The following is a 27,947-nucleotide window of genomic DNA, read 5'->3' on the forward strand; positions in this document are numbered from 1 at the left end:
GTGAGGTGGTAGTGTTTCACCGCCTGATGTGGAAGTATGTCCTTTATTTGAAATGCCACTGGTTGAAGTTCTGTGTCCTTGCCAAACTGTCATGCCCAAGTCGGCCACAGACCTATCCGCCCATTCATTGTATATAATATAAATTCTCTCTTCAAAGGAAAACGGAAATATTGAGTTAGTATTTGGCTTGAACCTGAACTTCAGTTACAGAAACGCCGGCACAAAAGAGAGAATAAAACAGTTTCCTTTTTCTTGGAAAGTTTCACTGGAGAAAATAGTCTTTCCCTCATTAACATCTACAGTAATGCAGTGTCCAAATATATACACAATATTTCGCTACCATTGTGAGTATAATACATATCAATTAAGCATCTATTTAGGCATTGTGGGAAGGAGGATTTGACTGATAAAATAGTAGGTTTTCCTACTTGTGTGATAATTATACAGTTTCGCACTCTCTGTGCCTCAAAAGCGTAACTCTCAGAGTGTAGAATGTCTTTATCTTTTTGGTTAAAGTAAATTCAGATTAAGTAAATTCAATCTCACAGAAAAAAGGTCTGCTTATGCAAGAAGATAGTATATTCAACATCTTTCCAGAGGTGCAGAACCTTGGTCCATAAGAGCCCCATTGTTTTTTTCCCCCACCTGCCTTCAGATTTTATGTCACAGATGGGATATTTAATTAATGAGTAATCAATAACCTTACCAAATGATTTGTGCTTACAAGCCAATGGAGGTTAACTGAATGGCAGAAGTGTTTGAAGGCTACAGTGGAGTGCAGCACGTGGAGGCAGGCACCCTGGCTACTCAGTACGAGACAGAAGCAATCATTAATGGTACTGGGTCTCTTTAGGACCGGAGTTGTGCTCCCCTGATATAGACAATTCAGTATATCACAGACAGGATCTAGTAGAATGTTTTCCCACGTGATAAACTACAATGGAGCTTTAAAGCACTAAGTCCTCCAGGTCCTTTAGATGGAGCTTCGGCGTTTAGAGAGTCCCCTGTAGGTGTTGATGCTGTGCAGGCCAGTGGACACGGAGCTGATACCCGAGTGCCGCTGTAGGCTGCACACACACCCGTTGGAGTGCAGGGGATTGGAGAAGGCCTCCCCCTGCTCCATGTAGGCATCCGAGGAGGAGAGGTCCCGTGGGATGATCATGGGTATAGAGTACTGCAGCTTCTCTCTGCTCTTGTACCACAGGCAGGAGCACATGGACTGGAAGTGGAGAACTTCAGCGTAAACGTTACGCAGGCCCCGGCTTGCCGCCCCGCTCCCACTGCCCCCGCCGCCCCCCATTGCGCTCCCACTGGCGCACCCTAAGGGCGTGGAGGAGCAGGATGTGGGGTCCATGGAGCAGCCTCTGCGCCCACCCGGCTGACCATTCCGTGCTAGGAGCGCCCGCTGCTCGGCATCCCTCTTCTCGTCCTCTGCGTTCATGGTCATAAAGCGCAGCACCACCAGGTTGAGGAAGGCTCCAATCACGGTCAGGCCCGTCAGGATGTAGATGAAGCTGAACGCCACGTATTCCGGCTTCTTCTGCAGTGCCTCGTGATTCTGCAGCGCCACGTAGTCCCCGAAGCCGATGGTGGTGAGCGTGATGAAGCAGTAGTAGTAGGCGTGAAAGAAGCTCCAGCCCTCAAAGTGGGAGAAGGCCAGAGCACCAACGCACAGCGTGCTCATGCAGGATATAAAGCCTATGATCACCATGTTGACCATGGAGACCTCGGTGCGTCGCATGCCCAGACGCTTCTTCAGCCGGTGGAGCAGGTACCTGACGAAGGTGTTGATGCGCTCGCCCAGGCTCTGGAACATGACCAGGGTGAGCGGGATGCCCAGCAGGGCATAGGCCATGCAGAACGCCTTACCTCCATCTGTGCTAGGTGCCGCGTGGCCATATCCTGAAGGGAGAGAGACAGAGTGCACATGTTAAGTAAAGACAATCTCACAAACCAATCAAAACTGCAGGTGTGTGGATCTTATAATAATATGCTTGGGAGAGGAAAGCTGATGGAAATTCTCATCAATCCACTGCACGGATGCAAGTAGAGATGTAATTGTACAGTGCCAGGTTGGAAATGACCACAAGTAATAATGTTGTTTTCTAGAGTAAAACAAAGATTGTAAATAAATAACAATGGCAATTATGACTGTATGGGTTCACTTGGGTCATTGAGGAAACCTGTTCCTAACCACAGTCTTGAATAGAAAATAAGTGTTTAAGATCCCATAAGCTACCCTCCTTAATGTATTTGTACTTACATACCAATTTGGTCTGTAGAAAGGAAAAACGATGTTATCAATTAATTGAACTTCAGTTTTTGAATGTAGGTGTGAACTAGAGAAGTCCTAGTATGTATAAGAAATGTGCATCGTGGTTTATACCCCAAATAAGGCAGAATGTTGAAGATACTGTATGACACACCTAATAAATAAGTAAATAGCAAATAGACCAACTATATAGCATCGGCCCTATCATATCACGATTTCAGTCCATGAGCTAAAAACGTATTAACCTTATTGCATGGGCAATTAAAAAAAGGGAATGTGAGTCTCCCTATTAATGTTACTCCTGGAAATTTAAAACATCAACTGGCTCACTCCAGTCCAATCAACTCATCCTTACTCATGAATAATCATCAACAGTTTTACACTCTCTCTCCCTCATAAGAATAACTCTCACACTCTTGCATAGAAGCACTATAAATATTTTTCAGGATAAATCATTTTAGTCTCATAGAAAACATCTGCATAGAAGATATTAAATTCCTTATGAAATATTCAGAAGTGTTGAACCTTGGTCCAAAAGAGCCTCAGATTTCGAGTTATAAATGTACCTCTCAAGCAGCCACAGGCAAATTTTAGCTTATAATGTCATCTCCTCATCTCGATCGCGGGATAAGATATTGCCTCCCACCCCACACTTAGACAGTGCCATTGAAATGGGAAATGTGATCCCACAGGTGGACCTGTTGCATGCAGAGGCCAGGAGATGGACTCTTGATAATGTTGGGATGAGCAAATGGAAAAGGCCATGCAGCATTTTGAACATAATTTCCCTCGGGCTTGATTTACTTTCTCTGACATTTTATTTTGACACTAACCTGTGTGGTTCAGCCATCTGTCTGTCTGTGGCTAAATTTGTTTAAGGCTTTTGCCAGTTGTGCCGCCACACCAATAGCCATTAAATGTGATCTATACCTGCTCTTAGAAAGAAAAAAAATAAAGTGCTTGGCTCGGAGCACCTTTTCAGGGTGTGAAGAGTCCTCATTTGGTCCTTTGACGTTATCATAATGTCTTTCGTCTTGTCCCTGCACAGGATTTGTCCTTCCATTTTCTCGTGACTGGACAAGGAATGGACATTTTGCTCTCATGAGTATCCTGTTTAGCTTAATTCTGCCCACACCGCCACAGAGTAATGACTCTTCAACAGATTCACTAGCAAATTGATGACCCTAAGCACAAACTGTGCGATAGGGAGAATATGTTCAATTTCTCACAACGCCATGTAATCTGTCTCTTCTCAAGTAATTTGAGATTTTTTTGTCTAGGCCCCTGGCCAGTAGATAGTGCTTACCCAGAATTCTGCCGTCTGTTTTCTATTCAGCAAGACTGTGCTCCCACTTCCTCAGGCTCCCTCCTCCAAGCTTTAGCTTTGATCTATGAATGTTAATGCACTTTATGGCCCAAACATAATATTTGAAAACTAGCACAGGCAAAATATCCAAAAGAAAATTTTCATGTTTGCCTTTGTGTGAAAGGGAATGCATTTGAACCTAATGAGAAATGTGTCACATTTCAATGTGCAGTTATATTCGTCATGCCTCTTGGTCGCACATTATGAAGATAGATGTGTCAATAGAAGGGAACTCTGAATTTTTTTTTTCACTGAGTTCCTTGTTCAAAAATGACAGAATCTTTTCAAATGCATCAATAGTGTTCTATTTTCTTCCCCGAATGCCACTTCCACAATGCCTCCAGCGAAGGACCTGGAAGACGACACAGCAGAAGAAAGTCATCAGCTCTTTTGTACACTTTTAGAGTTATTGTCAATAGCCCTGTTATGATCTTTAGTACGGTAACTGCATAGTTATCTGTACTATAATGAGATGTTGTGTCACACCTAACCAGCTTGCTCCCCCATGACCTGTGTGAGTGTAGTTTTCTTTTATTTTCAGTTTTGGTGTGAATCTAAGTGTTTGGTGGGGTCTCTTTCCCCTTTTTTCTCTCCCGATCACTATCCTCTGCTGGTGTTGGTTCCACAGCTGATGCTCGTCAGCTATCAGACTCACTGCATTCTGGGAACAGCAGCTGCCTGCAATTAAGACCCACGTTTAAGCTCTGTTGTTCCTTATCTCTGGTGCCAGATTGTTTTGACTATCAACCACACTTCTAGCCTCCCTGTTTTGGTCCCTACCAGTCACCTGTTCCGGAGCATCCAGTCTTTCCAGCTCCAGCTGGTCAGCCACCAACTTCCTCTGCCAGCCTGTTCTTCCTAGATTCACCTGTACTCTTCCCCAGCCTTTAGTGAACTCTGTTAAAACTTATCTGCATTTGGATTCTATGGCCAGTAGACTTCCTGACACATTAACCCAGCTGATATGCCATTTGTCGGTCTCAAACAGACGCTGGGTCCAGGTAAACAAGGGAGGCAGTTCCTGAGCTCAGGAGCTGTCAGGAGCTGTCAGGACCGGGGAGCATCTCAGCAGGAGGCCGAGATGACCGCAGCGACAGCGGCACTCATCAGCAATAGACGCAGAAGCCGGAGGCGACGGGGCGGCACTCCTCTTGTGTGAGAGTGAAGAGTTCCATGTGACAGGCTTACCCTCAACCCCTCCCTACCCTTCCGCCCACACGTACCACATCCATTTCCTACTCATGATGACGTTGTCATGTGACAGGGTGTCTGAGGCTGCTAAGCCTGACATGCGGCGGGGGAAGCCACCAGGGCAGGTCATGGAATTTGCTCATTCCCCAAACTGGCCGAGTGGAAAATGTCAACTCGCCGGTTTTGGATGAGGTCCGAAGGAGGAGTTTGTATCTTGAGACTGGATGCTGTATCACTTTCTTTCATGAGCCAGCTGGGGTCATTACAAAGGGATCTACTTGTGCATATAAGACTTGAGAGAGAGAGACGACCTAATTGACCAGCGATTCCTGATTAATAAAACTTCCTCGATTTGTGTTAGGAGTAGCTGACTAACACTAAAACAATAAAAAACAGACATCAAAGCCTTCACTGCCGACTGAGGCTGTGTCCCAGGAAATCATTTGTCATTTATCATGTGAAAGGGAAATATGAAAATCCCATAACATTTGAAAAGTGATAACAGCCTTTTCCAAAAGACCTATTAGGCCACACTAACGAGGAGAGAGCTTAAGAAAGGTCAGCGGAGCACAGGTGCACCCTACTTCACTTTCTCATCCCCTCGACGTGGCTGCCTCTAATTATTGAATCATGATTCACCAACGGTTCAAGCTAATGCCTGGAGGAACAGGCCAGGTGCTGATTTTAAATTCCAAGAAAATAAGCCGTTCTACAAAGAAATTGGATAATTTCTTTGTATAAAAAATATATATATATATATATATTTCATCTGTTTCTGAAAGGCTGCCCTCCATTTGTAAATTACTACCTCAGCCGGGGCCCATAACACCTTGTTACACAATCCGGCGGCCTGAATCATTCCACAGTTTTTAATCCCCCTCCCCCAGAAACCAAACGTAACCGGCATGAGATCAGCTGTATCCAGCGCTGTGCCACATTTACTTTCACTCAGATGCTAAAATAACCTCTCTGATACACTCCACCATCGCTGCGATGGACAGTCAGTCAGTCCACGGATGTTCGGGTGGACTTTTCACCTCCGTCTCGTGGCTGCCGGTTCCTGTCCAGAGATGAGAGTGGCCAGTTGCCTCCCTGTGATGTCTGTCTCCAAAGTAGCTCCTTATGCATCAAAACATCTTCATTACGCTGATTAATTAGGTTGAGATAAAAAGGGGGCTTTGAAAATACATCAAAGAATGGCATAATGTGCCTGTTAGGGCTCCAGCTCTCTCTCAGTCTATTACATTTTCATTGATTACAAGGCACAATTTGTCCTCGGCGACGAGCAAAGGAGCACAAGCTGTATATCAACTCCCTCATAATAGGGCATGATTCTGAAGAGGTGATGAATCTATCTATGGGGCCACCAAATATATGCTGTATGTAAATGTAAATATTTATAATAATACAAAAGTAATATTACTTTACTTATTGCTCCCTACCAACAGTAACCCGTTACACTACTTGTTATATTACTTTTCTACTACTGTATTACTTTTCTACTATTACTTAAACTACTGACGCTACCCGTGTCTTCTACATGTCCTAAAACGCGATTGACTCATGTAGTCGCGGCGTGGTAGCAGATGGACAAATTTTGTAATAATCCATGATCCATCAAATGAGTCATTTCCCGAAGCATCACGTTCCCTCCAACGACGTTTGTTTACACTTACACTCGCTCCCGTGTGCAGATGTACCGTGACGTAAAATATTGCCGTAAAGCAGTTCTCCCGTTGATTTGCAACATAGCTTAGGGGCAGTGCCGTACGTGCAGCTGTACTATCACATGAGCGTGTTGTTGTTATGAGGTACAGCAGATATACTCCAAATGATAGCAATGATTTCTCGCGGAAACTCAAAATGTGGCACAACAATTACGAAAATGAATCAAAAAAAGTAAGTTTGTAACTAAGTTTGTTTTTTTAGTCTTTTTTTTTTTGGGGGGGGGGGGGGTTACTGTAATATTAAAACTGAAATGTTATTAGTAATTGGCTACACTACTCGTTACTGGGAAAAGTAATATTATTACTGTACTGCCCAACACTGACTATAAGTGTCAACAGCTAAACACCCCCACATCCAGCAGACACACACCTCATGTTGTCAGTATTACTGAATCCCGTGGAAAGTTATCAGAACCTCTGGAGCACCACCGGAGGGAAGCAGCTCAATACGCAGCATGCCGGTAGCGGTGTCAACACTAATATTTCCAGAGACGTCGGACACCCCAGAGGGCCAGCCTACACAAGGAGTCATGGTCGAGTAGGAATAAGCCTTTTGTTTTGGTAGTGGGTTCAGTTTAAGACAGAGGCAAAAGTGAAAAGGCTACTTGGAACAAGTCGTACTATTCAAGTACTATTACCCTCCATTAAATGCATCCCTTAAAGTGGTAATCAATAACATTATTTTCTAACAAAAAAAAATTTAATAAATCTTGGATATCTGATACTGTTTCCATATAGCCTGGGGACCAGACTATACTTGGAAAAAAATACAAATAAATAAATAAAAATTAAAAAAAATTAAAAAATAATATATATATATATATATATATATATATATTACATTTCACTGCATATATGTATGTGACGAATAAACCTCTTGAACCTCTTGAACCAGCCGAATCTGCAAGCTCTGTTTTCTCCCTTTCAAACAGATTTCCACCCCATCTTGCCAGGGCCGGGCCAATCACAACTGTTTATCTAATCTATGGGGCTAATCTAGGGTTCTGCTGAGGGACCTTACCAAGATTGCTGCCGCTGCTGTGAATGGTCTGTTGAATCGACTATTGCGAAAGTATTAAACAATCTGGATGGTATATTTTCTCTAAAAGAACAACAAACTTTCAACAAACTTGTTCTTTGCCTTTAACAGCAAAGATCAAGTACAGGCAAGAATTGAAAGTTTGTGATGAATTTAATAAACCAGTTAAAGTGAGCTATGGTCAGTAAACTGTTGATATGGATGAATATTCACAAAAAGAACAGCATCCTCAGAAGTATTCCCACTTCTTAAGTGACCAAGAAAAAAAATAATTACTTAAAGGCGCCATATTATGCTCCTTTTCAACAGGTAGGTCTCTGAATTCCCCAAAACATGTCTTTAAAGTTTTTACTTTTTTTTTGTTGCTGAAAATATCGCTCAAATTATGCATTCTAGCCATTCTTACATGACTCAAAACCATCCTCTTCCAGGATGGTCTGTTTCAGTGTGTGTCTCGATTTAAATTAAAGTAAGCTACTGCTCCCCACGCTCGCTCCGGAACTGTTTGCCCCAGTTCTGTGAGCCAATGGGGTTTGGGCATGAGTAGTAGGGTTCCCTTGTATGAAGTACATAAATGTTCACTTATTTCACCTAAGCAGTACACCAAAATCTGTTTCTGAACAAATTTGAGAAATAAGCAATCCAGTTGCTGAATCTATATAAATAAATAAATACATCTACAATAAAAACACTGTTTTTATTGGTTTTGTTTGGATAAACGCGCAGCAGATCACGCGCAGCCTTCATTCAACCTACTTCATACCTTTTTTCTTTATGAGAAAAAGACACACATACACATGCGCTTGGTAGTTCTCCAGCCATAGGTGGAGTCACTCAGATGGGGGTCGGTTCTAATTCTAATGAGGCCCCAAATCTGAACGGCTTGTTGGATCACATGTTTTCTGATATAGGCAGCTCACAAACAACTCATTGGGTTGCCTTATTTCACAGTTTATGTGTTAGTAGGCCCATCAGAGACCTAAGTGTACAGTATGTGCACAAGCACTGAAAAAGGGAGTTTTTCATTATAGATCTCCTTCAATAACTCAACTCAAGCAATGTCTAGAGTTGCTCCAAGTAGTTAGTCTACAGCACTGCTGGAGAAATATTACTGGAGAACCAGTTCACGGAATAAATGTTTTTTATTAAAGTTATGTTCCAATGAAATATATAATTATAAAATATAGTATATATATGTATATACAGTATATTCAGTCGTACTTCACCAAATAACAATATTTAACCGTACATGGTTAGCCTAGTTTCCAACTAACAGGTGGCCACTCTAGCGTCTGAACAAGACGTCACTCTGATGTGCTTTTACGCATCACTAAAATACCACGAGAACCGGGGAAACGCTCAGTAATTCTGGACAAATAAACAGCGTCCATTCCATAAATGTTGCACAGGCTTGTCTTTCAACATCAGTTTCTGTGCCTCCCTCAGCACATCTTCTCCACTGAACTCTTTCTCTCTCCGGCGTCCAGCTGTGCCAAGCGAAAAAAAAACATCAGAGCCACAGGACAGAACTCTGCGTCTCTTTACCCCAGCCCCCCTTTTTCATGGACCACACCCAAAGACCTCCGCAGCATTTCCCACGACTAATGTTCCATTTCCATCTAAAGCCCTGGACCATCAGTTCTTAGTCATGGACACCTCAAACTCCAGACGACCCTGTGATTGTTTACTCAGTCTGTCAAACATGGCTCTGGTCCTCCCACCTCCCTCCATTAGCCTGTTGGGCCTCTTGACCCATAAGGCCTTGCAGACAGCTGCTCCCAACTTATCGTGTCTCTAATGTGTTTTAGAGCAACCATTTCTGGGAATAAGTTTTATCCAAACCACAATCAACACAATGGTAACAGTCAATGAGTGAGTCAATGAGTCATGTTTCTAAAAATGGGTTATTTATTCATGGGTTGTCTTCATTTATTTTAAATGAGATATCGATCAAGGGCAATAAGCCTTTTGGTGGTCAAATGCATTTAGTACAAGAAATATCTATCTATCTATCTATCTATCTATCTATCTATCTATCTATCCATCTATCTATCTATCTATCTATCTATCTATCTATCTATCTATCTATCTATCTATCTATCTATCTATCTATCTATCTATCTATCTATCTATCTATCCATCTATCTATCTATCTATCTATCCATCTATCTATCTATCTATCCATCTATCTATCTATTGTTTCCTGTGTAAAATTAAGCCTGGCTGATAAATGAGTGAGATTCTGGAACGTCTTGTTTTATGCGAATTTAATACATTATTAATTATAATCTCTAAGAAAGACATACTGCTTGTGCAGTATGTATACAAATAGGAAAATATTTATATTGTGACATTTTTTGGGGCTGTTTTTCTTTTGTCGAGTTGACTTAGTTTGAAAAGCAAGTAACTGTATTTAGTCAAACCGTGTGAACATTTAATTTCACATTTCATGGCGCCTTAGCGATCCGTCAGAGAGCGTAATAGGGAGTTTCGGCAATAATTTATGATTTTCCAGGAAATGGGAACTTGAAAACACATAGCACCCGATAGTCAAGCTTGCTTCTTCAGCTATTCGAGCAGTTGGATCACACATGTGGTCCGTGTGCATCGAGAGAGAGAAGAGAGAGCGACAGAGCGAGAGGGAGAGAGAGAGAGCGAGAGAGAGAGACAGAGAGAGAGAGAGAGAGAGAGAGAGAGAGAGAAAGAGAATAAAAAAGAAAAAGAGAGAATGAGCATTTATCACGGACAAACTGATGCTGTGCCAGCGACGACAGCGCGTTGGCAAAGCGTCCGTCTGGGTTTGCTTTAACTCGGTTACCCTCTCTGCGCGCTCCAAATCGGGCCTGGGAGCATGTGCTCCCATCCAGCGCACAGCTGAGGCCCGATGACATCACCAGCCAAAACACAGAAGCGAGCCAGGGCTTAGATCAGAGAGCAGAGACCCACACACAGAACACGCACTCACACAAATTCAGGTAGAGGCAGTTTATAGGGTCATCTAGAAAAACCTTTCGAAAAACATTTTGAATCTTGAGAGTAATTTAGGAAGATGCATAAAAAATAGCTAAAAATGACTTGTAAATGCTTAGAAACAGGATTAATCAGACATTCAGATTATTTAATTATTATTACATTATTATTTAATTTTATTATTTTTGAGGACGTTCTCATCATCCTAATGTCCTATTAATGATGGTGAGTGGTATTTTTTCCCTTTAAACCACATATGCAACACAATAAATAGGACATTCAGATTATGAGGACATGAAAGTGTCCTCGTTATCTGAATGCCCGAATAATGTTGCCTATTCAAGTATTTTGCCCATTTATACAAACAATTGTATACACACACAGACATGCACACACTAACACACACGTTCCACATGCTACAGCAGAAAAATAAACACTACACTATCCCTCAGCCGTGGATGTCCTTTGTTTTGGTTTCACTGAGGGAGGAGTAAAGAAAGATAGAAAGGAAGAAAAAAAAGAAAAACTCTTCCACCGGGGTCTATTTCCAAACGTGCTCCTGAGGTTCCTTTTTTGGGGATATGTGCGGAAAACCTTGGCAGGACAGAGTTTTCCATGAGGTCAGCGAACAGCGCGGCATTCCGAGCCGAGTGTGAGAGACTCCTGGGAGGATTGACTAATTGAATATAGATCACGTGATTTATGTACCTGATGCACGGCCATTATTGCCACGACAACAACACAGCCGGATTGAGTGGGGGAATAGGGAAGTGGGTGCTGAGCAGCGAAGGTTGAGAAAACAGAGGAGAAGGGGAAGGAGATAAGGGAGGGAGGAAGAGGAGGAGGTGGAGGAGGAGGAGGAGGAGTGAGGAAGAGGATGAAATGTGGCAGGAAATGGGGATGGTGAGCATCACGACAGGCTAGGAATCACACCGCATAGGGGGAAAAAGTCCATAAATTATGCTGTCTGTAAGACAACTTGACCGTGCCACACGCTTCCACGCTCATAAGGGGACAGCCTCCCTTCTCCTCCCCTGCATTCACCTCTTGGGCTCTACTCTTCTATCCAATTAAAGTAAATCTTAGAGTTGTCTGTCAGAAATCTATTTAGCAATTCCTCGGTCATGCTCTCTGGTCTCACTGAAGTTTTTATCCCCAAATCTCTTCCCCCTCAGCACAGAAATTACTTTTTTGTCATGGTTGTTTGGTGTTGTCGTCTTTTGTGAAAACCAATCTCATTTAATCGTAATCTAGTGGAAAGTAGAAAGTCTTAAGTTGTAGTCATTTCTTATGCACAAACTTTTTCGGTATGTGTTCGGGCTTTTAGTCGGTCACCTCAAAGAGCGGATGTATCAAATGTGTTATCTGCGTCGATCATTTACGGGGGAAAAAAAAAAACCTTAGGGGTAGGAAGTCCAATGTAAACAAGGATCAGAACTGATACATGTGAATTCTACATTCAATTCAACAGGATAATTTTCCCTTCATATAGAATTAAGATGTGTATGTTTTTTTGTTGCTCTATGGGATGAATCTTTCCTGTGGTGACGAGCTGGCAGAAGAGCCAAATAAATACATTTGTCCTCTGTCTCACCAAATCAATAGTTCATTATATCAAAACAAGCACGCGGCGGCAAAGCCATAGATATCTAATGACCTGAGTGATGACCCCCGAGCACAATATTATCTTGCCGCCACATGCTTGATGAGCCCCGGAACTGAGCGCAGTCATGTGCAGTGGACTTGTCACCTGCACCGCATGGGTGAGCACGGAAAGACAGCGACGGGCCACGTAGAAAAAAACCTCTTGTTTTCTGGAAGAGCTAAATTCAGGGATTCGGGGACCGGGTGCACAATCTGGATTGTGCAGTGTTCCACGTTTCCTTTATCACTCTCCCGCTCTTCCACCTAAACTTAGAGTTGAACGCCTCTGACACCTGGGACCAGACGCCGCACAGACATTTCTAAATTATGTTTAAAAAACACCGACCATGTATTGTGGGGTAATGGGAGGTCACGGATGAGCCATCGCTGTTTAGCCATGGTTATTTCATGGCCGCCTTGTGATTTCATACTAATTTGCACAGCGGCAGTTTGATGTTTTATTCAGCTGTAAGCTCTCTTTAAAAATAGCTGCTGCCTGTCTTGCTACCACCCACCAACCCGCCTCCCTCCCTCTGGCTCTTTTCCCTCTCACTTGGCCCCCATTCCGTTCGCCATCCCTCCTTCCCCTTCTATCATTCACCCATTATCTAGCTATCTATCTATCTGGCTCATCCTCGAATTTTGAGATGTGTATTCTCTCGCCCCACCACCACCGCCACCACCGCCGCCGCCCAATTCCACCGATAGACCTCCATGTGTCCGTGTCCCAGCACCCGCTCAGCTGTGAGTGGCTTTCAGGAACCAGATGCCATAAGCTCAGCCAAGGGAAGCTCTAAAGGAATTGGGTCGGTAGATTGGCGGATACACACACACACACACACACACACACACACACACACACACACACACACACACACAAATCGTTTTACACACAAGGAGAGAGAGCAGAAGCTAAACAGACCTGGAATGACCTCGGGGCGTGTGCAAATACACGGAGCGGCAGATAAATATGAGAAAAATAATACAGAAAATCCAGAAATCCAGAATTTCGGAGTGTTGGATTGACATCGTCAGCCTGCTTAGAAAATTAAAAGCCCTCCTCAAGTTGAAGTCAATTCATTCTAATGTTCACGAGCACTCAGCTAGATTATGTAGGAACCCTCTCGTCTTGCTACTCCAAGCTGGATAAAAGCAACACTTGTGGATTTCCAAATATTATTTTGACCGCAATCCAAATCCAAATGTGTGTGTGTGTGTGTGTATGTGTGTGTGTGTGTGTGTGTGTGGAGGTGTAGATAGCCAACACCACACTGGCTGAGCTCCCTCGCTGGGCTGGGTGCCATATTGTTGAGCATGTCGCGTGTCACCTGGCACGGCGACCGGCAGCCTCGGATGCAATTAAATCAGGTAATGGATCTCGCTAAAGTGTTACATGAACCTCGGGCTGTACGGCTCGTCTTGCTGCTCCATCTGGCTCCAACCCATCCTGTACGGTGTCTTGTTTTCCTGTTTACTCTACAACTGTATCAGATTATATTGTGTGACTGTATATGATATTGTATTGTGTAATTATATCATATTATATCATATTATATCATATATCATATTATATTTGTGGCAGATGAGGGGGCGGTGTTTCAGCCGGGGTCTGCGGGTTAAAGCGCAGGCTATGTCACGCCTCAGCTGTTCTGACTCAGCCGATCAGCCCGCTGGCGCTGATTGGTCTGAGTCAGCTGGGAGAGTGTTCTTGTGTGTTATTTGTCTTGCAGTGAGGATCGCGTGGTGCAGGATCCATGAGCCTGCGGACCAGATCGCAGAGCGGATCACTGTCGTGCCCTGAGAAATCTGATTAATGATTTATGTTCACGTTTGGTCAGGGAGCCTTTTTGTTGTTTGCTTATAATGAAAACCCTGCCATGTCGGCACCTCACTGCTAGGAAGTCCCCGTCTCCCTACCTGATCCCGGGTCTGGGGACAGAGCTTTCCACAAGTGACACTTGAACAGGGACCATGGAGGCGTGGAAGTCAGCCCGCTGTCCTTGAGATATATATATATATATATATATATATATATATATATATATATATATATATATATATATCTCGAGGACATACATGTGTATGTATATTGTATATGTACGTACGTATATATATATATAATTATTTTACTAATAGAATAATTATTGTAAATCTGGTGACCTTGACTAAAAATATGTTGTCCACGACTAGTCGGCTGCTGCCAACAGCACTGACTTGTGGTTATAGTAGTCGACTAGTTGACTAGTTGGTGAAACCCCTAATGACACGAGGATATCTGAAATTGGGATAGGTGGTTGGACCCTCTGTTATTTGCAGTGTGGGAGGTTCCTCAGGCCTCCACGGGATTTTTTTTCCCTTTGAGCTGCTCTTTAGTAGAAAGCCCAGGGGAGTGTTTTTTTGTAGCCAATTAAGGAAAGCTGGGAGGGAGGTCCCAGCACAAGTAAAAGAGATTCATCACATCCTGGACCTGAGAGAAAAACTTAGACAGTTGTCACAGAATTTGCTCCAGGTACAGCAACAGCAACAGCGGCTGTAAGACAGAGGGGTTCAGTGGAATTCCCCAGTCAACGGTTACACGTTGAGTGGGAATGTTGATTATGAGGTTGTACTGTCAGACAGGGGGACTGACCAGCTCAACCTCCTAAAAGCATTGAGGAAGGCAGCCTCTGTCTTTCTGGCGACAACTGTAGTGGAGCCAGATGAGTTGGGACCAGAGTTCCTAAAGTCAAAGCATCCTAGTCCCTTGTGATGATCTCTCACCGGGCCAGAGAGAAGAGGCTTCTGATTTGTAGTGGCGGTTTGCCAATGTTTCCTCCCTCTTGCAGGGCACACCACCCTTATAGACCACCAAGTCAAAACATCCCTAGAGGTGACAGTACGTTTATGGCCCTATCATTTACCTGAGCACAAAATAAAGGTGATACAGGCAGAGATTAAGGCCATGCTAGACATGGGAGTGATTGAGAAGTCCAGCAGCGACTAGTGTAGCCCAATTGTGCTGGTATCGAACCCTCATAGATCTGTCTGGACTATCGCAGGGTGAATGATGTGTCAAAGTTTGATGCCTATCCAATGCACTGGGTTGACAAACTCCTGGATTGGCTTGGCATGGCCCGCTTTTTCACGATACTGGATTTGACCTAGGGCTACCGGCAGATTCAGTCTTCAGAATCTAAGGATAAAACAGCCTTCTCCACTCGGTTTGTACCAGTTTCTCGCACTTCTGTTTGGGTTGTTTGGGGCCCCAGCTACTTTTCAGCGCTTCATGGACCGGGTGCTTTACCAGCATGCGGCACATGCTACTGTGTACCTGGATGATGTTATCATCCACAGTCATACCCGGGAGCACCATATGCAGCAGGTGGGGGCTGTCCTGGAGTTTGAGGCGGGCCAAGCTGACAACCAACTCAAAGAAGTGTGCGGTTGGACGGCGGGAGGGATGGTATCTGGGGCACCACTTGGGCAGCAGGCAGCTGCATCCTCAGATAGACATGGCAGTGGCAATTGTGGCCTGCCCAAGGCCAAAGACAAAAAAACAGGTGAGGAGATTTTTGGGGATGGCCGGCTATTACAGGCGCTTCATTTCGAACTTTTCAGCTCTGACCGGTCCCCTAACAGACCTCACCCGGAAATCTGCCTCACATCCAGTGGACGGGGCCATGCCAGCAGGCATTTGAGAGGGTTAAATAGGCCCTCTATGGGCAGCCAGTGCAAAGTAGCAAAGTACAGCACCGTGGAGAATGAGTGCCTGGCCGGCAAGTGGGCGATCAGTGCCCTACGGTAATACCTCCTTGGGCGCCCGTTCACACTCTATTCAGACCACGTCCTGCTCCAATGCCTTCATCGCACAAAGGATTCCAACGCTCAGATCACACAGTGGTATCTGGCTTTAGAGCCTTTTAACTTCAAAGTGATTCATAGACCGGGGCTAAAATGGTGGCGACTTTTTCGCTTTATACGTTTGTCTGAAATAACAAATGTTGCGACTTGTGTAAATAGACGCCCAGTCTCCTTGATATTGAGTCGTGTCGGAACACACAAAGGCTAAATTACAAGTCGGTTTCACATGTGAAACCGGCTTAATATGTGTCTTTCAAGGAGACTGCGCTTTGACTGTCCTCCTCACCTTGGGGAGGTTCTCCATTGCCGCAGGCCACCCATATGGTGGGCAGACAGACAGGCAGCCGAGTGGACAGACGCTGCATTAGCTTCACCACAGCGCTAGTCTGGAGATATTGTGTTTTTCATATGCATATGCATATCATATGCATGGATAAATCTTCCCCATTCATTTCAACGGCATACTTCATACGGTGCCCCAGCATCCTGGAACAATCTGAGATTATTCTTCTTTTTTTATTTTGTTATTTGACAGCCGGCCAAGTGGCTGTCGGATGAACTTTATCTGGGTTTCGCGTGACAAAATGATTCCAGTCTGTTATTTTCGTTTGTCGGGTTCGGTGTGAAGCCAGCTTTAACGACAAACGGTATCGGAAGTAGGAAATGGCCGTGGTCTTAACCCCATGGTGCAATTTGCCAGTTAGCGTCCCAGCCACCTTTCATTGGCAGTCACACATCCAGCATGTGATGGAAGTAACACACACATCACCTCTCTCAGCTCTGACATGAGCATTATTTAACAGACTGGGGTTAGATAAGGGGTCAACAGCTCATTGTTTACGGCCAAGGGTCTTTCTGGCCTTGTGTGAATGTATGAAATGTGTTTTCGGGGAGCTGGTGCTTCCATCTTAGGCCTGGGGGTGGGGGGGGGGGGGATTCATCTATCACTGTTATTGTTATTATCATTAGAGCGCGGTGTGTGACGGTCCACTTCATCCAGGTTGGCTTCTGGAGAGATTAAGCAGATGCTGGGAAACAAATTGAAGAATCATATTTTCCCCCTCCGGAGACAATAAGCCGGGCCAGGCAACGTATGATTTTGCCGCTGTCAGAGCTAAATCCTTCTAATTCATGGAGCCGAGGGAGCAGAGTAACCTTTGTCTGGTTACCAAAACACTCGACGCGCAAGTTCAACACCATTCCGCCTCTCTGGTCCTTAAGAGGTGCGGAGCTGTCCAAAGTCAGTGAAATAGAGTGGAGGATAAGCACGGGTTTGTTATGATAACGCTCGTGATGAGAGCCACCCATCCGAGCTCCACCGTAAACACACAGCTCTTCACCTCCTGATTTAGTGTTCAACCGTTAACCAAGACAGATCCAGGCCATTAGCATCCACGCCGTGTCTGGACGCAAGAAAATGACAACTCCTTGCCATGTACACAAACACCCTCACCATTGAGCTGGACTCCATAAATCCCAACCATCTTCCTAACCATCTTTAACGAGGGAGACGGATTAGCATCTCCGTCACTAAAGATGGTTGAGGGTCCCTTAAGCCTTGCATTATGTTTCAGTGTTTAACCAATGAATACTGTTTTGGCCGGAAATGGTCGGTTCTCTAAAAGTCATCTCAAAATTGTGTGATATGCATATTCACTGACTATCATGACAAACCTGACCAGATAGTTCAGTTTTTTGTCCACATGGGACAGCTTTCCCTTGACATTACACCACTCGTTTTTCATTAAAGTGCACAGTATGCACAAATTATTCAGAATCAGAATCAGTTTTATTCGCAAAGTATGTACGCATACATATAAGGAATTTGACTCCGGTTTATTTATTTATATTTTATTTTTACTTATTTAAATTTTATTTTATTTATATATTTTTTATTTATTAATGTATGTATTTATAATTATTCATCAAACTGGCCATAATGGTCATAAAGTGCATGTTTTTTCAATTTGCTGGCATGGTTTTTGTATATGAAACATGTAATGTTTGTCTTGCATTTGATGAGGGGCAGATTTGGCATAAAAACATTTCCTATTCATTATGACGAGCTGCCCCAGCAGCCTCTACCTGATGACAAATGATGATGACAAATGTAACTTTGTAATTTCTAAAACTAATTATGTAATTTGATTTCACCTTTTTTAAATAAAAAGACAGCACATTTTAATGAATACATTAAGGATTTGTGTTTGTGTTGTCCAGAATAATCCTCTCCACTGACTGCGGTATGAACAGTTCAAAGGCAGATTTGACCTCATAAAATGGTGTAACTGCATGAAAAACACCATTTTGATCAACAGTTTTTGTTGACTTGCACAGGGGGTTTGGGACCATGCTTGCCTCTCTTACCACCCGTGTGTTTTCTTCTTCTTCAACAGAGGATAGACAGCAACAGTCAATTCCCACAATGTAGATCTGCACCTGTCTCATGTTATTTATGCGCCATTGCTAAGCTTTTGAATACAGCAGCCTACCCTTAGTTCAAATAAAAGGGGATGGTGTTTATGTTTGTGGTGAGAGCTGTGTATGTACGTGTGTGTGTGTGTGTGTGTGTGTGTGTGTGTGTGTCTGTGTCTGTGTGTGTGTGAGAGAGTGAGAGAGAGAGAGAGAGAGAGAGAGAGAGAGAGAGAGAGGGAGCGTGAGAGAGAGAGCGAGAGGGAGAGACTCATTTATACTAGCTGCTTGCTGAGAAAATAGGAGCGGCAGGTGCTCAAAAAAAGAAAAAAAGAAAAGGCACATGGAACCAGCTCCGGTAATTTTGCCTCTCTCAGTCTGTCGACGGGGGGAGGGTTACGCACAGTGTTATTTTTTTTTCCCTTCAATAAGTACACTGTTTTCATTTGTTTTATTTTGAGTCACGGGAACGCATAGCAGAGCTCAGATCACAGTGCCCCGGTGCACACCATCATACGTGCGTCAAGGAGGTGTTCTTCATGAATATGCATATCTTGCCCACAAAAAATTAAAACGCAAAAAAAAAAAAAAAAAAAAAGAAATGCGCCTGTTAAAAAAAAAGGGCACCATGGACATCAAGGGACAAAGGGGCAGGCTCCCTGGCTAGTTGATAAAGTCTTATTCTCCTTTGTGGCCAAAACTGGCCCGAAGCATCAAAATGGGGTGCAAAGTGCTTATAGACGTAAACTAAAACATCAAGATGTGAAGATGTGAACTCCATTGCAAGTTCATGACCCCAAAATCAGGCAAAGTCACTGGGCCTCACGCTGAATCAAATATGTTAACCAGCATTTTATTTATGAAAAACACTAACATTTGGGTCAAATCTGTCCATCATAATACAAGGATTAAACCAATTATTGTAGTCGTTGGTATTTGGCTCTCTACAGCTGGATTTTACATATGTGTTGTTGTACATATTCTCAAGTGTTCTTCTAACGCCAGAAACTTTACCAAGTTGTAAGGTGAGGGAGGATGACTACGTCAGGCGATTGTTGACAAGTTCCAAATGGAGAGAAAGAGAGAGAGAGGGAGAGAGAGAGAGAGAGAGGGCTGTAGAGCTACAGCTGCACATTGGAGAGTCCGATGCACACATGTTAACCTATCGGTTAATAGGCTTGTAAATTTTCGGATGCTCCTCCACGGTGTGGTCCTGTGCAATAACACAGAGCCCTTATTAATCGCGGTTCCCGGAATCACACCCCTTTCTCACTGCAACAAGTCACACGTTGCCAATACCTTTCCTTTTCAGGCCATGAGAGGAGATATTCCGTCCAGTGACAGCCCCGCGTGCAAATTCACAACGTGTCATCCACGTGCTCTCCAGAACAGATCAGGGACGGTTCTCTTTTCATACTTTTGCTTATTTCTGCTCCACTTCTTCTTCTGCAACTTTTTGGGGGGAATTATGACTTTTTTTCCAACCGAAAACCATGTCATTGACCAAACTTGTATGTGAAAGCACACAATATTCGATACAAATACTATCCCGATATCATATGGTCAAACTTGAGCTTGATGCTCACCCAATGCCTGCCTATGACATCATTCAGCACATTTCAAGCAGCCCAGTTAATCTCAAATTTCCACTGGAGGGATTAGGACATTAATCAAACAGCTTTACCTGTCCGACCCTCGCTAAAAGCCCTTGAAGTAAGGGGTGTATTCAATTCACTGTTCCATGCCAAGAGATTACAAAGATTCTTACTAGAATAGGGAATAAAACGGGGTGTATTTTTCTTCATGAGAGTAAAACTGGAGAAGTCTGTTCTTATAAACAGACTAAGGATGAATCTTAAAGTGGATAGGCCGACAGAGAGCCCTACCGCCGCACGGTATTATATTTGGTTCGGGGCCCATCAGATCTCGGCAGATTATTATATCTAATAAATACATGGCCGTGTTTTGCTTAGGGAGTTAGGCAAGCACTCAATTTTCCATTCAAGCAGCCATGCATTTAGCAGACGTGCGATAGGTAAACATTCCTCCGGCCATGTGAACTCAGTGACCCGGAGTGGGCTGGAGGCTCTTCCATCAACATTTCTCAGACATTACTCCCCTAAGATCCTATACATCAACAAGCACTCTCAGCCAATAATGGCAGGATATAGATAGATAGATAGATAGATAGACCCAGTTCTTGAAGCACACAAGTGTATATAGCAATGTAGTGTATATACTGTATATACACACACACACACATATATATATATATATATATATATATATATATATATATAGGAGTCTCTGATCACACGTAGGGGTTTAGGGAGTGAGACTGAGCCTTTCTGGCACCGACATCGAAAGAGTTTTATAAATAATGGCAAACAAAAGGCTCCTGGGCCAAAACGAGGACAATAAAATAAAAGGAACAATCAGAGTGCAGGTTTCCCTGGTTGCGGTCTGGGCCGCAGGAGTTGCAGCGTCCTGTACCACGTGATCCCCACTGCAAGTCACACAACACATAAGAGAACTCCCAGCCGGGTCTGACCAATCAGCACTAATGAGGCTGATCAGGCAGACCCCGTACAGCTGCCCCGCAACACGAAGACCACGCCCCCTCGTCTGCCACAATATATATATATATATAGTATATATACATTATATCTCTGTCAGTCTCTAGCATGTGGAACTAAAACTGGGGCTTGATTCTGAGCAAAAAATTATCAAAATTCATGGTTCTATTCCTTTGATAATATGAATTAACCACCATTTTTAGAAGCAGTCCTGAGAATTTGACACAGTCAAAACACACGTGTTACAATCAAGCAACCCCTTCATCCTTTGGCGGAAAGGAAAGGAGGTTAGGGTTTTGCTTTCAAGTAGCTTTCCAAGTGCCCATGTGCATTGCATTCAGTAATTATTATCACTAACGATTAGTTACGGATTGTAACTATATTGTTTATGGAAGTTGGGAAAACAAGGGCAAAATCAAACCAACATTGAAGTTGCGTTGAGAAAGCCCTAATAAGGCCTGATTGGCCTCATCACGGTCCTCAGGGCCAAAGTTCTGGAACCGCTGTTGGAGTGGCGGGAAACAAAATCACCAAGGCTAACCTGGCGAAGGATGAGTGTCCTCATCTTCCAGCTCGTGGAGTGCTAACACATTGTTTCATTTCAAATTGAAATGAAAAAAATGTATTTACACGACCATTTGAGTGCGGAGTAAGTCCCATGACATTTTGGAACCATCGAGACCTCAGGTATGTTTTTTTTACACGCAACATGGGAGCATTTGTATTCTCGTTTTCTTCCCCTGAACAAAAGAAAAAACGTGGGCCTATTGCGGACAGGGCTGTCACATTCAATCTAAGTGTGCGTCCATGTGCGGCACAGGGGGCAGAGTCTCACAGCGGGCACAGGGCATGAACACCGAGTTATGCAAGGCAGGCATGGAGGTAAGGCATCGAAGAAAAGCTCATAAAACTGCGAACACTGAATAGCATTATTCCTGCATAACACCACACAAACACCTCAGCACAGCAGCTAGTCTCAATTTTCTGACTTTGGAACAGTTAATGGTGCCTCTTTCATCCTTAACTACTCTGTGGAAGAGAAGCAGAATAAGGTTTTTTTTTTATGGTGAGATGAAAGTTGTTCAGTTTTTGAAAGGGCTGAAACCAAGGGAAATGACTCCAAGTCAAGATGTGCTCATGGTTTTATCTATCTATCTATCTATCTATCTATCTATCTATCTATCTATCTATCTATCTATCTATCTATCTATCTATCTATCTATCTATCTATCTATCTATCTTAAAATAAATTGATTTTGAGCAGTTAATACATATAATGACTTTAACATGAACCTAGCCATGGAGGATGTATGTTTTTACTTTTTGTTTGTTTCCGTCTCATGTTCATGAGGCTCAAAAGGAGCATCAGCGCCAGTGTCGAGCCATTCCGGTCGCCTTCCCTGAGAGTCCCAACCATGCCGTTCCTTCCAGCTCCATCTGTATTCAGGCTCTCGCTCCTCCAAGATTTCACATTCATAGACTACAGAGGATAAAGCAAGGAACAGCAGCTGAGCATCAAATTGGCAGATCTCTCCTACTTTATAGGGAATGTGAAGTTTCACGGTTGCTATGGGTTGCAATGGAAGGGTGGAGGTTTCACGCAAGATGGTTGCAAGATTTTCCGTGGCGGTTTTTCACGGAATAAGACTTCCAAGCCATTTTTTTTACTCAAAAAACGCAGACGGACAGTCAATGCGAATGATCCTCCAAATATGGCAGCTTGCTCCAGCAATGTGACGTCAGCTTCACATTCCCTGTCAGTTTTTTCGTTTTTTCTTTCAATTCCAGCCAAAGGCAAACGGCCAAATGATCTGGGAACGCAAACAGTTTAACAGGAACTGTTAAAATGTTTCAGAAATAGAAATCAAAGTCAATCTGGCTCTTTGGGAATAAAGGGTTTCCCCCCGCTCCCCCAACTCGAGCCACATGCCGCATTACAAGCATTTACGAGTGTGTTTTGCAAGTCTAAATGAATCACTACCAAGACAACTGTGTGACATTTACTGTATATCGCAACAGGATGTAGTGTGTGCATGCGTGTGTGTGTGTGTGTGTGTGTGTGTGTGTGTGTGTGTGTGTGTGTGTGTGTGTGTGTGTGTGTGTGTGCGTGTGTGTGTGTGTGTGTGTTTGTGTGTGTGTGCTCAACGATGCAGGGCCTCTATCCGGAGTCTCACGGCATTGTGGACAACAAGACGTGACCCAGAACGCCACCTTCAGCCTGTGTGTGTGTGTGTGCGTGCGTGCCTGCGTGCGTGCCTGCGTGCATGCGTGTGTGTGTGTGTGTTTTAGAGAGGGGGCAGGGGTAATGGCACAAATGTATTTTTCCCATGTTAATGGTCACAGGAAATTACAAATGACCAAAATGTCAGAGTAGTCCGACTTAATTTCTCTTTCCTTTCCCACAATATATCTTAAATTTATCTCTTGCAATGGAAACAATTTAAACTTTCAAAAACTCAATGGCAGAAGTGAAATGCTTAGCTGGGAAAGGTGGGGGGGGGTCATCACAGTGAAACTATGTAGAGGAATAAAGCGGCTAGAGACAACCTGATATGGTCACACAACAAAGCGTACCTACATCTTATTGTCTTTGTGTGTGTGTGTGTGTGTGTGTGTGTGTGTGTGTGTGTGTGTGTGTATGTGACCATCTGGGCTTGGTGTCTCGGTTATCTCCCTCCCTACCTCCCTTCCTCCCTCATCCTCAGCGTCCATCTAAACAAGGAGGATCCAGGTGTTGGTCTCGTGCTGCCTTGAGATGCACCTACCGTCTCCAGGCTTTCATTACATTACATTACATTTAGTCATTTAGCAGACGCTTTTATCCAAAGCGACTTACAAGGGAGAATAACAACTTTCACACATTCACACTTTCACAACTTTCACACATTCTCCGCTATACAACAAAAAGGTCTCTCTCCTAGGAGCCGGTCGCTTAATAGAACCCCCTCTGGGGTCCTGGTGTAAGTATAGTATAGTGTTATATAGTATAGTATAGTATAGTATACTATAGTATAGTATATTATAGTATAGTGTAGTACAGTATAGTATAGTATAGTATAGTATAGTATAATATAGTAGTTCAAGTTCAAGTTCAAGAGGTTATTTGTCACATACTTATACGTACGGTCATACATATATGCAATGAAATGTCATGACACCCGGTGATTACGCAGAATAAGATCTATAAGCTGTAGAAATACAAAAAATACCAGAATGTGCGTAATCGACACAAGGTGCTAGCGCAGGCAGCCGCAAGGGGCGACGCCACAATCGCGATTCTTGGTTCTAGTATAGTATAGTATAGTATAGTATAGTATAGTATAGTGTAGTGTGGAATAGTATAGTATAGTATAGTGTGGTGTAGTATAGTATAGTATAGTATAGTACTATACTGGAGGCATTTCCTCTGCAGTATTCATCACACTAGTGATCCAATCAACCATTTATGGGTCCGAGGATCATTTGTATCATAGGACTGGAATGCATAAGGCTTGAAGCCCGCTGGGAATTTTGCTGTGGACCTATTTGCATACTAATTATGAAAAAAGCGGCATTGTTTGTTTGATGAGGAGCGCTGCTGTGTGTTCACTGAGCATTCTAAGCATTCTAAGACATCCTTGGATGAAAATGAGTCCATAATAGTCCATAATCTTCCTTTTTTTTTTTTTTTTTAGGGTTCCCTGGTCTTGTTACATGAGTATACCATATGGGCCATGGCTGTGCCACATTATGAATTCAGTGCAGTGTATAGGGTGTTAATGGTGTACACCAAGAGGCCAGTGGAACAGCAAGGTTCTGGTGTTGTCATTAATACTTAATGGCGGAGTGAAAAGCCAGTCATAGTGCAGCGGGCAGCCTGTGAGCTTACAATTACAGAATGCTGTTACAGACACAGTTAGGGTTTGGTGTGCAATTAGCAGGCCAAATGGGATAGGGTTACAAAGCCAGGTCACATCAAACCACCGGCCTGGTCACTACATAGAGGAGTGGCACACAGGTCAGAACCAGTGATAAGGATGGAAATACGGACAATTCTGTAGATAAATGCAAGGAGATATATGTTTTTATTCATGTGCAAACCATCAGAGTGGAAATATGGTCTTTTTAATTTACTTTCTAATATTTATATTATATTATATATATTATATTACTTTCTAATAATATATTTTAAAATTATAATTTAAATGTGCCATCAATATCACATTTTTACATATCACAATATCAAATATCACGGGTTTAAATGTGTAAACTAAGTTGTAAAGTTAGTAGACAGTGGGGTCTGGGAGTAAATCACGTGGGGGGTGATTACCTTTGGCTAAAACATAAACCTCCCTAGTGGCATTTTCAAGTTGGCAAGTTGTTTCAGATATGTCGATGCAAATAGTCACTTGAAAGGGAAAATTGTCTTTTATTCTGAGACGGTGACACATTCGCCCCCTAACGGAATGCAATATCTACTTAAACCATTTTAATAGACTATAAGCTTATTTAAAAGGCCAATGCAACGAATGATCATTGAATACACTGCATGCGGACCTTCATCTAGATTTAACAGAGATTGAACAGAAATGCCATTGAATGTTATGTCAACTGTCCACGGAGAGCTCCCTCGGGAAACACATTAGAGAGTTTGAAAACTCACCGATAGTTGTGATCACGGTGATGGCGAAGTAAAAGGACCCGGCGAACTTCCACTGCACTCCGCCCTTGTGCGGCTTGAGCTGCAGCACCACCCGTTCCAGCTCCTCGAAGTTCTCCCGGGACAGGTTATAGGTGAACAGCAGCTCGGCCCTCCTCTGGTGCAGCTCCGTCCGCTGGGTGGTCTCTTTCTGGGACTCCAGCGCATCGAAGATCGCCGCTCCGACCAGCAGGTAGGTGAAGGTGCAGATGATCAGGGCGAGGGTCCGCACGTTCTGCCGCTTCATGGTCAGGGCGACTGGGGGCTCCGCAGGGGGTTTGGCGTGGGTCGGGATCTGGGTCCGGCTCCGGGTCCGGGTCCGGGTCTGGATCTGGGTCTGGGTCTAGAGGACGGGGAGCTGGGCTGGGTCATGGCTGTCCCGCGGATCCACCGAGGGGGAAAGGACGGATCATGAGCGGAGCGCGGAGCTCTCTGGTCACTTTATGTAGAGGGGAGCTGTTCATTCAGCACCACCCCTCCACCCCACCCTCCGCCCTAGCTCTACCTCTCTCTCTCTCTCTCTCTCTCTCTCTCTCTCTCTCTCTCTACCTCTCTCTCTCCCTCAATTGACGATTTCAATTTACATTGCCAAAGCAATTGTAAACCAAAAAGTGAAGAATATAACCTAAAGAATAGATGTACTAATGTTAATTGTATTTTATATATAAATAATAATCCATAATAATAATTATATAAATAAACAAATAAATCAATAAATAAATCTCTCTCTATATATATAAGCAAGGACTGTTACAACAGTGGTCATAAACAACAACATGCAACAGTAAAACAGATTGGTGACAGACAGATTGGTGTGTGGTGTGTTTCACTGGTTGTCCCTTAGATGCTCTCTCTCTCCCTAGCCCCTCTCTTTCTCCCTCACTTCCCCCCTCCCCCTCTCTCTCCCTCCCCCCTCTCTCTCTCCCTCCCTCCTCTCTCTCCCCCTTAGATGCTCTCTCTCTCCCTAGCCCCTCTCTCTCCCCACCCCCCTCTCTTCCTCTCACCCCCCCCCCCCCCCCCCCCCCCGCCCCCGCCCCTGTGTTCCATTCCATCCACAGCCGTTTGAAACGCACTTCATTCAGATGCTGCCTTTGCCTGCACCGCAGATAACACCGCACAGGCTGATTACATTTGGCATCATGAAAAGAAATACAGAGTCATTTGTTTCTAAAGACCGTGCCACCAGTATGTTGATACTTAAAACACTTGACTTTCAATCTCTGTTTCTAGGTGCCAAAAAATAAAGGAGCAATCACATATCCAGTTGAATTATTTTTCAAGCATTTCAAGGACTTGGTGTTACTTAAGATGAGAATAAGTTATCTTTAATTACTGCCAAAGGCAGTGATGAATATGATTACAAGTGCACCATTAGTAGAAAGAATGTCAATTGTCAACCGTCAATTTGGCTACACGTGATTGAGCAACAGCCGAATGCATATCCTGTAATAAATGGTGGTCCCAGCTCACCATGCTGCTCATGCATTATAATTACATTTAGGTCCTTATTAAAATAAATAAAAGTCAAGGCTATATTGAGGCTGAAGGCAGGAATTATATTGTACAAGAGCCCTATTCTAGCGTATTTTAATCAAATTCCACGTACATCTACCAGTACAATGACGTTCTGTGCATCAAGGGCAGATGGACAACCATTTGTGAGGTTGGTAACACCTGGGAAGACAGCCTGAGGTAATTGCGATCAACAATTGTTCCCCAGGACCAAATTTGGGTAACATGCATTATCGTTAAATCTTTATCAAACAAATAATGCACAAACAGAACAGAATGCCCCCCTTCTCTTCTTTTAATTCAATGGTAAAATTACCCTTCAATGAGCTGCGTCAGTTCATTGGAATGCACAGCACATCTGAGCAAACATCCAAGTTTTAAGGTATCCAAAACCATACCTATCTAAAAATTACAGGTTTAACCTGAGGGAGCCGTGGCTGGTTCAAGCACCAGTGCAATGTTAAGTGTGACACACCCAGGGGCATTTCCAAAAATAGCTCAGTCTTCAATACTCAGGTTGAGGTTAGTCAAGTGAACTGTGACTGAGGCCGCCTGAATTCTCCGCCGCTCGGCTAAGAGCTGCACACCTCACGCCAATACATGCATCAATAAATCAATGACACTAGGAGAAAAAAGGAAAAAAAGTAATTCAAATCCAAAAAGAAAATAGCACAATATGCAAAGTAGCACAAAAATGTATTGTGTCAAATCAAAAATCAT

The 27,947-nt window shown here is 43.5% G+C and overlaps 1 protein-coding gene across 1 annotated transcript; it reads right to left on the minus strand.

Annotated features, from left to right (window-relative positions):
* Positions 1 to 973: 973 nt before the first annotated feature.
* Positions 974 to 25,962, minus strand: kcnk3a (potassium channel, subfamily K, member 3a; the record flags this gene model as incomplete). The annotated part of the gene is made up of 2 exons (XM_080024578.1): positions 974 to 1,902; positions 25,680 to 25,962. The coding sequence occupies 2 exons, from the start codon at positions 25,960 to 25,962 to the stop codon at positions 974 to 976; spliced, it is 1,212 nt and encodes a 403-aa protein (XP_079880704.1).
* Between the last annotated feature and the right edge of the window lie 1,985 nt (positions 25,963 to 27,947).

The sequence above is a fragment of the Zeus faber genome, assembly GCF_960531495.2.
Source record: "Zeus faber genome assembly, chromosome: 2".
In the NCBI taxonomy this organism is placed as follows: Eukaryota; Metazoa; Chordata; class Actinopteri; order Zeiformes; family Zeidae; genus Zeus; species Zeus faber.